Source organism: Topomyia yanbarensis, chromosome 3 (assembly GCF_030247195.1).
Source record: "Topomyia yanbarensis strain Yona2022 chromosome 3, ASM3024719v1, whole genome shotgun sequence".
NCBI lineage: Eukaryota > Metazoa > Arthropoda > Insecta > Diptera > Culicidae > Topomyia > Topomyia yanbarensis.
Genome location: NC_080672.1, coordinates 303,848,534 through 303,863,090, shown reverse-complemented (window position 1 = coordinate 303,863,090; position 14,557 = coordinate 303,848,534). Strand labels below are relative to the sequence as shown.

At 36.9% G+C, this 14,557-nt stretch overlaps 3 protein-coding genes across 5 annotated transcripts in view; 2 read left to right on the top strand and 1 right to left on the bottom strand.

Moving 5' to 3' along the window:
• Positions 1–326: 326 nt before the first annotated feature.
• On the bottom strand, positions 327–2,393 carry LOC131686920 (dnaJ protein homolog 1-like). Its single transcript, XM_058970951.1, has 2 exons — positions 2,162–2,393; positions 327–2,099 (listed from the first exon to the last, which is right to left on the bottom strand). The coding sequence occupies exon 2, from the start codon at positions 2,079–2,081 to the stop codon at positions 1,017–1,019; it is 1,065 nt and encodes a 354-aa protein (XP_058826934.1). The 5' UTR covers positions 2,082–2,099; positions 2,162–2,393; the 3' UTR covers positions 327–1,016.
• Positions 2,394–7,535: 5,142 nt separating this feature from the next.
• LOC131686921 (uncharacterized) lies at positions 7,536–8,713 on the top strand. Its single transcript, XM_058970952.1, has 3 exons — positions 7,536–8,043; positions 8,103–8,271; positions 8,424–8,713. The coding sequence occupies exons 1-3, from the start codon at positions 8,041–8,043 to the stop codon at positions 8,591–8,593; spliced, it is 342 nt and encodes a 113-aa protein (XP_058826935.1). The 5' UTR covers positions 7,536–8,040; the 3' UTR covers positions 8,594–8,713.
• Positions 8,714–14,442: 5,729 nt separating this feature from the next.
• The window catches only part of LOC131686915 (inositol 1,4,5-trisphosphate receptor), a 135,227-nt gene continuing 135,112 nt past the window's right edge, over positions 14,443–14,557 (top strand). The window contains exon 1 of one of the 3 annotated variants that reach the window (XM_058970927.1): positions 14,443–14,532. The gene's annotated coding sequence lies outside the window, so the exon portion shown is untranslated. Of the gene's footprint in view, positions 14,537–14,557 lie in introns of all 3 variants that reach the window. The other 2 variants (XM_058970928.1, XM_058970934.1) reach the window with 2 other exon arrangements.

Sequence of the window (14,557 nt, the reverse complement as noted above, 5' to 3'; positions counted from 1 at the left end):
TTCGTTTTTCTTATTCTAAAAGCCACCTCATCATTTTGCATATTCCCTTAGTCACCTTATGTGACAAAATTTGTCACCTCGGTGGTATCTCTCACCTTAGTCACGTGAGATTTTTTCATCACTTGACCGAAAGTGACCACCAGAATAATTCACTAAGCAACTACCAAGACGAAACAATTTTTCCATGGATGCTTGTATACAAAGAAACCTTTTTTGTTTCGAGATGCGAAGTATACTCATTTCCTTGTACGTCGCTGTGAAATGGGTTTAACGGAAATGTGATATGTATCTATTTCTTCAAGTTCTGATAAGTAAAATGCAAAGTATTGTATATACATTTTTATTTTCTATCATGATTACATGTCGTACTATAACGTACCAAATCGATTAGCTGTTTGAGCGACTAATCCTATTTTTACTATTTACAACAAACGATAGGAATAACTATAACTTATTCTAGTTACTCTCCCATAACTTCAAAAACAAAGCTTAAGTGTGTCTTTCAGTTCACTTTAAACAGCACTTTCCTCCTCTGTAAGTAGCCAATTAATGCGCACATTTTGGCTACGCTACTTTCATTCTTATGTACAGTTTTATCATCACATTAAGACACGGAATCATATATCTATTGTGATTTAACATTGGTATTTTGATAAATGAAAGATTTAGCTAACGTACACAAAAACAAAGTGTTTGGTTTCCTTCTCTCATACAGCAAATTTTTCACCGATTTGTATTATGAAGTATAATTTACAGACTCTCTTCGCTCGCTATCGATTTTTTTTTCGAACCTGCACTGGTTCACTATTTAAAATTCACTAAACATATTTACAGGGAAGCTTCACCAATCTGGTTTCGCTCTCCTCTCTCGCTCGCTCTCTCATTGATGGCATAATCAGACCAATCAGGCAGTCAACAAACAAAGAGAGAAAAGCTTCGAGAGGGAGATATCTCGTCACGCGCCTCGTACGCGACGTATTTTCCGTCGCTCTAGAACATTCTTCGTTTTTCTCGCTTTAGGAATTCCCATCCAATGGTAGCAAATCCGCCAGGATGTCCTTGGCGTTTGGACTCAACTGGCTGGGGAATTGGATATCAAATGCCAGCAGCAGATCTCCTCGTCGGGATGGCTCTTTCGGGAATGGTAGGCCTCTGCCCTGTAACCTTTTCACTGTGTTTGGCTTCACAATTTCCCCAACGGTTGATATCGATAGCTGTTCCCCGCTGAGTGTAGGAACTTTGACCACGGTCCCACACAGTGACTGACGAAGGGAGATTTTCGCCGTGTACTTAATGTCACTACCTTCTCGTTTAAAATGCGGATGCGGTTTATCCCGGATGATGAACACAATGTCGGCAGGAATTTTTCCAGGAACTTGGTCGCCTTCTCTCGGGAAAGTAATTTTTGTACCAGCCTTCCAGCCGGGTTTCACGTTAATATTCAGAATCTTTTCTTCTTTCCGAGCGCTTCCATCCTGTCGCATGACCATTTTGGAAATTTTCATTCTCTTTTGACAACCTACATTCACGTCCTCAAGCGTCACGTACAGGTCATGCTCTATCAATGGATCCTGCATCTTATGCTTTCTGTTGGGCGAACCATTCACATTGAACGACTGCGATCTGGCAGCACCAGGGAAACTTCCTCCCATTCCACCGCGACCACCAAGTCCGAACGGATCATGCATATCTCCGCCAATCTCGTGATAGAACATATTCGATCCGACGCCATCACTTCCGAAAAACACTCCAAACGGATCACTTGTTCCGAAAAATTGTGCAAACGTTGCCCTTGGGTCTCCATGGAACTGATACGAGAATGATCCATTTGCATCATTAGTGCCACCGCCTCCGGGTCCACCCTTCAAACCGTCCTCGCCGTACTGGTCGAATATGTCACGCTTCTTCTTGTCCGATAGTACTTCGTAGGCTTCTGCCACTTCCTTAAACCGTTCCTCGGCCTGGGGGCTCTTGTTCTTGTCCGGATGGTACTTCAGCGCCAACTTTCGGTAAGCCTTTTTGATCTCATCATCCGAAGCCCCCCTCGACACTCCCAAAATCTTATAGAAATCTTTTCCCATTTTGTTCGATCGTACCTTCTAGAAGCAAACGATAACGTCAGCAATCCAAATCGCAATTTATCACCAAACGAAAATTTTACCGTTTTCTAACTTCTTTCTGTGCGTACGTTATCACCTTGAATGTAAACTACTCTTTTCGTAACCGAAAAAGCAAAAATCACCTTGAAAAAAACGGAACTATTTTCCACTTTATTTGAGGTCAAATTGTAATACGCAAACAATGCACTCTCGAATTTCTTCGCAATGACTGAACTCGAGCTGGCCCGAGCGTACCAGTTTTATGTAAAAGACAACACTTCCAGATCAACAGTCGAGAAGTTTCTGGAAGCGGATTGCTCTAGAAAAACAATGTTCAACCACTGAATCGAACGTACCCACCCAGGTCAGCACAAATCGAGGGCGATAACTTGTGTGCGTGATGAAAAACGTCAGCGGAGTGTTTATGATAGAGTGGGATCAACGTCGAAATCAATTAGGGGGGAAAGAGACCAAGAACGTGCTTTGATTGTATTGGTAATTTTTGAAAGCCTACCTGGAAATCGAAAGAAAACAAGTTTTGTTTTGACATCACACTTTTCCGCGATCTAGTACTGCATAGTTCAGCAAGATGAACACTGAAAATTGGCACCCACTAAGCAAGTTGATAAAATAGAAAGGTGAGTACATTTTTATCGTTGTTGAATTTGTTGATTTCTCGTTATCGAAATTAATTTGAAGTATAAAACGGCAAGCGCGTTTCTTAATGAATATTAAAGCATATTTTAGTAAAGTTTCATATATTCAAAGGTCATTGATTGAAAATTCATCATATTTATTTGCATTTGCCTTCACAGTGAGGTTACCGAAAACGTCAAACGAAAACTAGGGGTGGGTAATATCTGGGACATAACCACGGTGTTGACGTAGGACTATTCGTTGGCGTATCATGTTATTAAAATTTTGCTTGTATCTCTTTCAAATGGTTAAATTAACACATTAAGTTTGATTCAGTAAAACAATTTTATTGCCGAGTTCTCCGCACAAAATACAGGTGTATATCTGTCTATCTGTTTGCGGAAAATTTCTGCCGATATAAGTTAAGAAATGCTGAATAGTTTAGTTATTGGAAATGTAAATTCTGAGAACTACCAGTAAAAGTATTATGCTTTAGTCAAGATTTTTGAAGGATTTATAAAAACCTCACACAAAATAATTGTCCTATCTCAACACCCTGGTTATGTTCTACACATTACCTATCCCAAATTTTTCTCCATTCCCTCAATTGTTCAACTTTCAACTAAAATATAATTTTATATAATAATTTCAACAAGTAGACAATGTATTTTTATGATAGGAGTGTTTGAAGAGGTCTTAGTGAGGGGTGACAACATAAAATCGTTTATTGTATATTTAACAACGATTCTTTATAACCCCGCCCAACGACGATGTTGAGCAGCAAAGGGTTAAGTTGTTTAAAAGAGGTAAAAAACTACTACGGCTACATCTGTCAAACTCCAGCTTCGGTAGTTCAACAAGAAACCTTGTACATTTCGCTGATATCAAATTGCATTTAGCCAAGAACGACAAACCAGTGATATATGCCGAAACAAACCCAATGGGGGGGCGTAGCGTAGTTGGTAAATCGATTGCCTTGTACGCTGCGCACCTGGGTTCGAGTCCCAACCCCGCACAAAGGGTTAAAAAAAATTCATAAAAAAATTTCTAACCCGAAGAGGCGAATGACCTTAAGGTTAAAACCTCTATAATCAAAATAAAAAAAGAAACAAATCCAACAAACCAGTAAAATATGACACTTAGTTTTAACAAAGCGATCACGATTGAACTCTGAAATTATTTACGATAATGAACTAATGAACAGCTTCAATTTGACCGGATAATAGAAATAGAGCTAAAATAGGTTCAATTCACTATTTAGCCCTGAAAAATAATTGAAATTGCATACAGGAAGGTAAAGCTTCCATAGCATTGGTGCAAGAACTTCTAATTTGGAAAGTTACTTAACACTGCCTCATTTTTTCGCCACAACTTTGTGTATAACCCCTTAACTCTTTGCATAATATGCTAGTCGCAATCATTCCCTACCAATATGTACTGGAACATTATTGGAAAGATTCATGGTGAAGCCGTGATAATCGAAAACGAAATTAAACAAAGATAGGCTCTCTTTTGCACATAGGTTCATTTCAAAAAGTACGCGATATTTGATTTATTTAGCCACTTGTTCCGCATAAAAGCACAGACTAACAGACATAACACTCGAATACAATGCTTCGCCTGCTTTAACGGTCATATTAAATATATTTGTAGTTGGGACTGTGGCCACATTTGAAGTTATGGCGCCACTGACATATGAAGAAGCATATGGGGGATAGACCACTAGTGCAAAATTGTTCCCAAACCTGAGGGGTAACCCATCAACAAATGAGTGTTTGGGACTGTGAATAAAAGGTGGAGCTAGTGTTCAGGGAAAATTGCCGGATCGATGCTTTTTAAGGGAATTCCCTCATAGTGTTACGTCTGTTAGTCTGTTAGTGATAAAAGGTTAAAATCTCAGCTAATTCGTTTCGTTTCAATTCGCATCGCAAATGTTGAGCCATAGTTAGTCCGACCCATGTCGTCACTCTACCCATTTGAAGCTGTTGTTTAAAACGGTATGCGCTAAGTTCAACGCATCGATCGAAAAGGTAAAGCGAAAAATGAAGCGCGTTTCAAATATTCGTTAATTTAAAGTCATTTAAACTAAACAAAAGAAATATATTGTAATTTAACCCGAAGTTGATTTTTATCGACTCAACAAAAGTAGGTTTCAAAGCAATTATTTAAATGCACAATAAATAAATATCATATGCATGGTTCCGTACTGTCTATGTAGCTAGTTCTTTTTAGCTTTCATATATGTGCCGAAAAACAAACGATGTAAAAGCAATGAAGCATTTGTAAAACGCTGTTTTATCCATTTCATACAGATTAATCCACGTAATAATATGTGCGCGTTTCGTTGGCATCAAATAACTCAATTGGGTAATAAAATGAGAAAAAAACTTTTTTTATTACATACATCGATAAAGCTGATTTTCGTTATTACAACAATATTTTTTTCCAACTCAGGAAACGTGAAAATAAAATTTAAATTGAAAATAAAGAAATATGTTGACAGTCTTGATTTGACACTATCAGAAGCATTTGACATATCGCATTTCACGACAAATGATGCCCTGTCAGATAAAATGAATACATGTTTTCCCGGTTTTCCCGCAGGGGTATTTTAATTTGACATAAACTCCATTCAATGTATATAGTCTTTTTCATTTTGAGTGTTGACAGGCCAGATGTAAACAACCGAAGTTTTCCTATGTATGGTTGTCTATGTTTACATAAGATTTATTTTAAAAAAACAATAAAATCGTTTTTACGTATTACAACGATTTTTTTAAAATAATGTTATTTTATGTATATTGGACCTAAAATTTATCGAATGGAACGGAAAACTATATATAGCTCAATGACCCAATTGATGTTTGACAACCCGATTGTAAAAGGCCTACTCGACCATACGAGACTGACCATATCCCTGACGAAAGTAAACGTGCAATATTTCGATTGTTGTATCGATTTTGTTGGCTATTTTCGGAAAATTTAAGACTAAGATAAACGAAAGCATTGAAATTGAAAGACAGGGTGGATCATTGTTATATGCAAAAACATATGGTGTGTTGAACAACTTCACCGAAAAATGTAGGGTGTTAGAATGTCTCTAAAACAAGTTATAGCTGTTCAAAGTTTGATAGATCGAATTAAATGCCAAAAATCATTTTTTTTGCCAACACTGTGGGTATACCAATGATATTTCATATAGCATACCAAAATAACAACGATTGTTCACTCACGCTTGCTGATGATGATGCATTACCGCTCCGCATGTACTGCTGCTCCTGCTATTATTGCTATTGTTGCTACTGCTGCTTGCTTACCTATGTGCAGCGATGCCAACCTTTCAGTTTAAACTGGATTCTTCCAATTTTTTTACAACATCCAGTCAAACAGACAATTGGAAAAATCTTCCAGTTTTTTTTAAATTTAAGCCAGTTTTATCCAGTTATTTTTTAATATTCATTTATTTAGTTTTTTTTTAGAAATTGTAACTTAATTCGTAGAATTTTCAAGGAAGTGATGGGATGATGCCGAGTGCCCCATTATAAGATTTTAATCCACTGTTGCCTGAATTCTTTTTATACTACTTCTGAGTAAAACAGTTCGGGAATGTACATTTTTATTCGATTTCAAATGAATTTTACTCAAACAAAAAAGTGGCAGTACATTGTGTCAAATATTTTGATGAACATTTGTTAAATTCTCAGGTGGTTGCTATAGTGGCATCGTAAGAAATAGTCTTAAATTTAGGTTTTTGTGGATGTGCAGATTGAAACCTTCAAAACAGTAAAATTCGACTGTAACTATTACAATAGACCTTTCTCGTCAAAAAAATTTATATGCAGAACAGCTTCCGTTTTCATCGCTGGATCGATTCTGAATACTGTCACGTTAATTTGGTGTCTCTAACTATTGAAAAAATCAAAAATTCTTCGAACTGCCCCTTTTACTCTGTATTCCCCTGTCCTATTTTACCTTGATTCTCCATACTTTTACACCATTTGGATGAACTTCCAGTGGGGAATATGAAATAAAGTTACGGCGGGTAGCCTATAACAAAGTTCCAGTAGCCTACCGCTCGCCGGCATCTATTTTATTCTGGCTATTCGCCGTTTCGTTTACTGGGTATGAACTCCAAGAGTTCATTCGAATTTGTCAAAAACTTTGTTTTGACGTAGATGAACCCCAAAACAGTGTTGCAGAATATACCGATTTATCGATATTTAAACCGATTTTTAATTTCAATACCAATAAAGTTACTAAAAATACCGATTTCTTTTTTCTTACCAAAAAATAACGATTTTCGTATAATAAGATCAATTAATATTACGTATGGGCCTTTTTAGAAAATGTATTCACCTTTCCACATCAAATCATCCGAAAATTGATTCAGCAATCTGCCAGGTTACTATCAAAACTTCAAATGAAGCTCAACAACCGATTCTGAAATCGATTGAGCTCAGTAGATTTGATTACATAACATTAGAATGATTTATAATTTAAAACCAATAATTTGCAGTTGCAGGTAACTTTTGGTTAGCATACATCTTCACACCGATGTATACCTTATTTTTATTTAGAACTATACCGATATTAGATTTGTTCCAGTACCAGTAGAAAGTGGAAGTACTCCGAAGCAAACAGAGAGAAAATCGTTCCTATGTTCGCTTTTTTCTTCTTCCGTTAGCAAACTGGAGTAAAAAGCAAGTTTTTTTTTTGCTTCTGTTTGCTCCGGAGCAGCTTCTGTGTACTAGAACAAACCTATTATACAAAACCATCTGACAACGCTGCTTTAAAGTGAAAAGTGCTCTTCAAACATCGATGACATCTTTTTTGTTTTTTCCTGTTTTCTCTACCTATCTGATAATGTATTTCCACGGCTTACATATACTTTCTGTGAGCCGTGATGTATTTCATCCTGCCAAGGAATCCAAAAACATCAGCTGTCTCCCGTTTCCTGAGAGTTCGCCGACCAGTTTTGCTTTCAAGCTGAAGAAAAAACTACAGTTTAACTTCACCAGGCACAATCATCAGAATGAGATGCAGGAAAATATTAACCCAGAATGGTTTCGTGTTACCGTCCAGTGTGAGAAACATTTCACAAATGATAATCGTGTATGCCTAAAAGGTTTGTATTTGTGCGGATCTGCAAATTCGGTTTTTGTGGAATAATTCGACCAAGGGCTATGATGTAGCAGCGGTGGAGAGTAAGTCCAATCATACGGCTTCATCCCACCCCGGGAGCAGATGAGCGCTAGCGAATGTTCTCAGGCGGTTGGAGTTCTGGAAGGGAACGACTGGTAACTTTATGGTAAATTGTTTGGAGTCATTTGTTTTTTATTACAACTATTGACGGACGTTTCATTGCAGGGTATATATGAAGCCGAAAACACCCACAACAATGGGGTAACTAACATAAAGCTCGCCGGTGACAAAGTGATAGTCGCACGGTTGAGTGGAAGAATCGATTTTCTGAGACTGGAAACGTACACGCAAGGTTGTCAGATCGATTGGGGATTTACGTCTGCATATGGGCGAAGTAAGTTCTATGTTTCAAGCAATTTTTTTAGCTCACCTAGGGCGCAGAACAGAAAGATTTTACTTCTTTTAAATACTGCATATTCTAAGTCATTTAATTTTCAGTCTGTAATGAGTATTTCATCAAGTGCCTTATTTCTTATTCTTTTTTAGCCCACGAACGCACCGGTTCGGCAGGAAGCATTAGTTTATTTCCGCTATCCGCCGGCTCAAATCCGTCCACAGCGTTGCCAGCTCAACATCACGTATCCGAGGAGTATCATGGAGTTTCACAGCAGGGTCACCGTCGACATGTTTGGAAGTGGCGGGCGGTACAGTCATGACTGGCAGCCAGGGCCACACTGTTAAAGTGTTCCGGCTCGATAGCGATAGGTTTACGTCGAAATATGTATAACTCGAATTTTCCACTCACGTAAATATAGATGGTGCGATGGAATGTTTTCTTGGGGGCATTACCGCATCGAGTTAGTTTTACAGATTTAAATATTTTTTTCAAGACCTTATAATAGTTTCGGCTCGATAGCCACCTATTGCAGTTCACCCTAAACGGCCATTGCGGTCCTATCACATGTATTTTCATAGGCCAGTGGCAGGCCGATATGGGCGCATCTGGTTACCAGGATGGTGTGCTATGCGTGTGGGACTTGATACGGGGTATGTCAGCCAAATTTACGGTATGGCCTAAATCTACATAATTAAATTAATTGGTTATCTATAGGTGCCTGTATGTACAAAATTGAAGCCCATGACGACTCAATCGTCGCACTTGCCTGTTCCCCGAGTTACGCAATATCGGTCGGACTGGACGAACGAATACGGGTCTGGGATAGATTTCAGGGTCAGCCGCTCAACACCATGACCGTCAGTTATGCATATTCATCGCATGTGATGCTGACGCGGTCCCTTTTCGTGACTGGAAAGCCTGGTTAGTCGAAGATAACTTTCGTAGAAAAATATTCAATCTAATCTCATCACATTTAGGTTCACTAGTCGTATATATAGGAGCATATCGCTGTCTGTGCAAATTTTTGGCCCACGCGCATTTAAACGATCGCTTATCCTATTTATCCGCATGTGATCGGTGGGGTAGCGTTGAGGGATTTTGTCGCCGCTCACGGTACATTTCTATTTCTAAATACATTTGCTGCACCCGCTTCTAGTGAATACATTTGAGCAGATATCACAAATAGATCCGAAAGTTATTTCTTCGGGAGAAACGCTTCTCACATATCTCGAATTCCCGAAGTCCTGGTGAAATTATGGTTGATATAACAAATTCTGCCTGTTTCCCATCATTCTGCTTGATATATTCCTGTCTATGATAGGCTACTAGTATATTCCGTCTGAAAATATCTAAATCGTTAGCAAAGAAACACTTGACACTAGTGACGATAGTCACCCGTATGAACGTTTGCAGATAGACTAAAATGTTGTGGATAAAATCTTTGTCGCATACGGTGCATTTGCATGGAGCAATTTAAAAAAAAAGTTCTTGAAAAATGCTGTACCCTCTACATCACATCCCTATCTTTGAATTAAACAGTCTGATTCCGTCAGCAGCGCCGCGTTGATGAATTAGTCGATTTTTTATAGTTCCATGGATGAAATATACAGACTAATGTTAATACTGAGCAAAATTAGATTAGAAGCTATACGGTTACGTTTCAATGTCTTAGTTAATATCTTCCTTGGGAATTTGGTGTGATTCTTTGTTGAAAGGAAGATTCCTTTACCGGATTAATATTCAAACCAATAGATTTCTGTGGGATTATGAAATTATTCAACTACATAAAATTAAAAACTTTTTCTTGGTTTCATCTTGTTTCACTAATTTGAGCCGTTGAAGCAGTTTGTTAAAACGTCCCTTATCAAACTCGTGCTTATCGCATAGCGCGAATTTCAAAATGTCGAACACTATAGCCAGAGCATGTAGTTCAGCATGTTAAGTTGGTCGCCGTGTCACGTAAGCAAAACCTCGAGTCCTAAGTTATTTTTCAAAGATTTACAATCTGGTACCAAATTCGATTATGATACCGGTGGGAATACCGTGTTGGAATCGTAATTCGGTACTAGGGTGCAACTACCAAAACGTGGAATCTTTCAATCAGAACGCGATCCAACGCTTTCCGGAACGAATCCGTTGGATAGTTTTTGCTGGATGAGTGCTTCCTCGATGTAATCGGCTACTACTGATTCGTAGTGTTACATTACCCTTACTGGGCACCTGCAATGATGGCACCTAACCCATTAGGTTTACGTCGAAATATGTATAACTCGTATTTTCCACTCACGTAAATATAGATGGTGCGATGGAATGTTTTCTTGGGGGGCATTACCGCATCGAGTTAGTTTTACAGATTTAAATAATTTTTTCAAGACCTTATAATAGTAATGGGACATTGCAAGATTGACAGTTTAGCGAGCTTGTTTACATGGTCTTAGAATATAAAAGCAATTCGAACCAAGCTTTGTTCTGGGTGAAATCAAAAATTTTCTGAGTCCATGTAAACAAACTCTCTGAACTGTCAGAAATGTGAGGTTATACATTTTCATGCAATGTTCTATAGCAATTTGTCAAAGATACACTCTCGAGTTCATTTGTGACGTCACCGTAAAGTAATGAACTTAGTATCGCGATTCACCACTTCATTTGCAGTGTTGCCGATAAAGCAAACTGAAATTTGCAAAACAGTGCTGCCGAAACAGGTATTTCGAGTCTCACCATTCTTGATTTGGTGAAAATATTACTCAACATTCTTGCAATTTTCAATTTTCAAAAAATCATTAAAAAATCAGGGAAGGTCCTAAAAATCTCATTTTACCGTGAATGGTCTTAAAAATATGATATCTTTCGATCAAAAATAAGAAAAATAGGGGTTAGGTCGGACAAGAAAGGTCTATTGCAATAAAATTGGAATGCTTTTATATTTCCTTTTTGAATTTGGACAACAATATCAAAAAACCGACTCAACTTTTCAGTTAACGTTATGGAACATACTTGTTTACTTAAAATTACGTTCATTGAATCGTTGACATTACAAGTTTAAAGTAGGTTTTTTTCGAGCATCTAGTTTTTTCCAGAATGGTTCCTGTTTTTTTGAAAAAAATGTTGGCAACGCTGCCTATGTGTTGTGATCATACGTGCAAAAATGTACTGCGGGAATGTTCTAGATCGTTTGTGATGCTGCTCGATTTTACTAGTATATTAACTTGCCTTCCGTTGATTAGCGCTAACACAACCATTTAATTTTTTCGGGTTAAAAATTTCGGGTTGGAAAAATATCTAACCCTATGTGCTGGGGTTGGGAATCGAACCCAGGTGAGCTGCGTACAAGGCAATCGATTTACCAACTACGCTATGCCCGTCCCCCCTTTCGAATTCGATTGGAATCCATGCATCCATACCAAATTTACGCACATTTGTCCGACTGATTATTACAAACATGAACTCACTGTTCTTTAGCACGAACTACATCGAAACAAAAAACAAAAATAGCATAGGGCTTAATTACACTAGTTTACAGCATTTCTGAATTAAATAAGCTGGTGGTCATTTTCAATGTAAAATCGTGTGCTAAATCCGAAAATGAAGTCCAAAAAATTCACAGTAGAACAGTTTTCGAGTTACAGTACAAAAATGAATTTCACCTATAAAATTAAAAATGTCTTCAGTAAAATCCAACTATCTCCGGTTGTAGTGCATCGACATGAAATATTATTATGTTGAATTAATGGTAATTGAATGCATTTTTGATCGTTAGAACATTTTGTTTTAGTGCGACTACTGGTTCTGGAGTTATTTACAAATCTATTAAACTTTTTCTTGATTTTTCGTCATTTTTTGAAGAAAAATGAGCTTTTGGTCAATATTTTGGACACAATAATGCAATACTAAAAAATATATTTTAATAGGAAATTAAAGCCAATTAATGATTAACGAAAATAAGCACTTATTAGTTTAAATACGATGGAAATTGTGAAAGTTATTCAATTTTTGTTGAATGGAGATTTTTGAGTTTCTCTGGATCAACTTATTGAACCGTCTCGATTCCAATTTTCCAAGGCTTTGTTTCATAATATATGAGGGACTCTCTGTCAGAATTCTGTTAAACAAGTAAGTGTGGAAGAATTTTGAGAAAATTTAATGTGGGGTAATATTCGAACTCGTTTATACAAATGATTCAAGACTTCTTAAAACAATAAGTTCAGGCTCTGTAGAGTAATGTCATCAAAAATTTGGCATTAAAAATACGCATAATGTTCAAATGTGTCATACAGAATCGCATGTGTTCAAGAAACATTGTAAACTGCACACTCTACAACGCCTGGATTCACACATCGGAAGCTTATGACGGTGCAAAATGTTAAATTCGGACACTAGCTTCACGAATGATAACTTATCCACCTATTTCGTCACGTTTTGTTCTACTAACAATTTATTTTACGTTATTAAAACGTCTTGAAGTTTATAATTTGAAATTATATGGGATTCACATTGGCTTCTACGATGTACCGATTTTACTGTACTGGTTCACAAAATTTCAATATACTACAATATATTTCGTAAAACATCTAAGTGCAATTACAAAATATTCTACGTTCTTCAAATCATTCTGAAGTTCAGATTTTGAGATTTTAAACCTAAAATAAGTCTTATTCGATGTCCTTCATAATTTCAAAACATGAACTGCTAGATATTCTGTGAAAGATAACAAATTAAAAGTTTTACAAATTGTTAATTTTATAATTCTTGACGTATGTAGTATCACATATTTCTACGGATTCGTATAGTTTGTATTAACATTGTACAAAATCCAGTTGAGCAGCTAGCGTTTCAAAAAACGAATTTTATGACGTGTGATGATTAATTTTTAAACGAGTTTTGTAGCATAAGAGTGTTATTTTATGTAATACACTTGTAAATATTACACGCAGTATTGCATACCAATCATTCGATGACTTATAATTTCAATAAGCCTAAAATTATTGTTTTAAGAAGTCTTGAATCATTTGGGTAAACGAGTTCGAATATTACCCCACATTAAATTTTCTCAAAATTCTTCCACTTACTTGTTTAACAGAATCCGGACAGAGAGTCCCTCATATATTATGAAACAAAGCCTAGAAACATTGGAATCGAGACGGTTCAATAATTTGACCCAGAGAAACTCAAAAATCTCCATTCTACAAAAATTGAATAACTTTCACCATTTCCATCCGATTTATACTAGTAAGTACTTATTTTCATTGGTTATTAATAGGCTTCAATTTCCCATAAAAATATATATTTTTAGGAATGCATTATCTTGCCCAAAATATTGACCAAACGCTCATTTTTCTTCAAAAAATGACGAAAAGTCAAGAAAAAGTTCAATAGATTCGTAAATAACGCCAGAACCAGTAGTCGCACTAAAACAAAAGCTTCTAACGATCGAAAGTGCATTCAATTACCTTTAATTCAACATTATAATATTTCATATCGATGCACTACAACCGGAGGTATTTGGATTTCACTGAACGCATTTAATTTTAAAGGTGAAATTCATTTTTGTACTGTAACTCGAAAACTGTTCTACTGTAAATTTTTTGGACCTCGTTTTCGGACTCAGCACAAAATTTTACATCAGAAATGGTGTTCGAATATTAAAGTTCAGATTTCTATTTTTATTTTGAAAACTAGTGTTATTAATGAATCCTATAAAACAGGCTTATTGTTTGGACTCTGTCGCAAACGGTTTTTAACTAGACGGGTACCTGTAAAAATTCCTCAATGAGGCTCTGTGTTTGAGTACTTCATGTGAACGCGCTCCACTTTATTTACTAACAGCATGCTTAAAGGGGGTCTTTCGATAATTTTTGTGCAAGCCAAACAAACAAACGGTTATAATATTCATGAAATTTCAATAATTAAACGACTGAAATTTTGTCACAATTACAAGTGCACAATCACCAAACAGCAATCACATAAAACCACATGTTTTTCTCAACTGTAAAAGCTTTAAAACAAAGCGTGCAAGCTTTCCTCTACTCACCCAACACCACCCACAATTCCAATTGGACCCGTCCCCCCAACTGTCAATCGGCGAATGAAAATAACACACTCACACTAGTTACTTTCCGTGCTGCTTTGCTGGCCTACGCCAAACACCACCCATATTTTCGTTAGTCGTTCGCAAGTGTTCAAACGGATTGGTTGTGGTTTTCGCTTTTCGTTAGGCTTCAAGCTCGTGACACCTCGCGCAAAGTTGTTCCGCGGTTAGTGGTAGGTAGGTGTAGGCATAAGGAGA

What these genes read in the sequence shown, in the direction of transcription:
- LOC131686920 (XM_058970951.1), bottom strand. Translation starts at nt 2,081, where the DNA reads ATGGGAAAAGATTTCTATAAGATTTTGGGAGTGTCGAGGGGGGCTTCG.
- LOC131686921 (XM_058970952.1), top strand. An exon ending in TACGTCTGCATATGGGCGAA is followed by an intron (nt 8,272 to 8,423) that starts GTAAGTTCTATG and finishes ATTCTTTTTTAG; the next exon opens with CCCACGAACGCACCGGTTCG.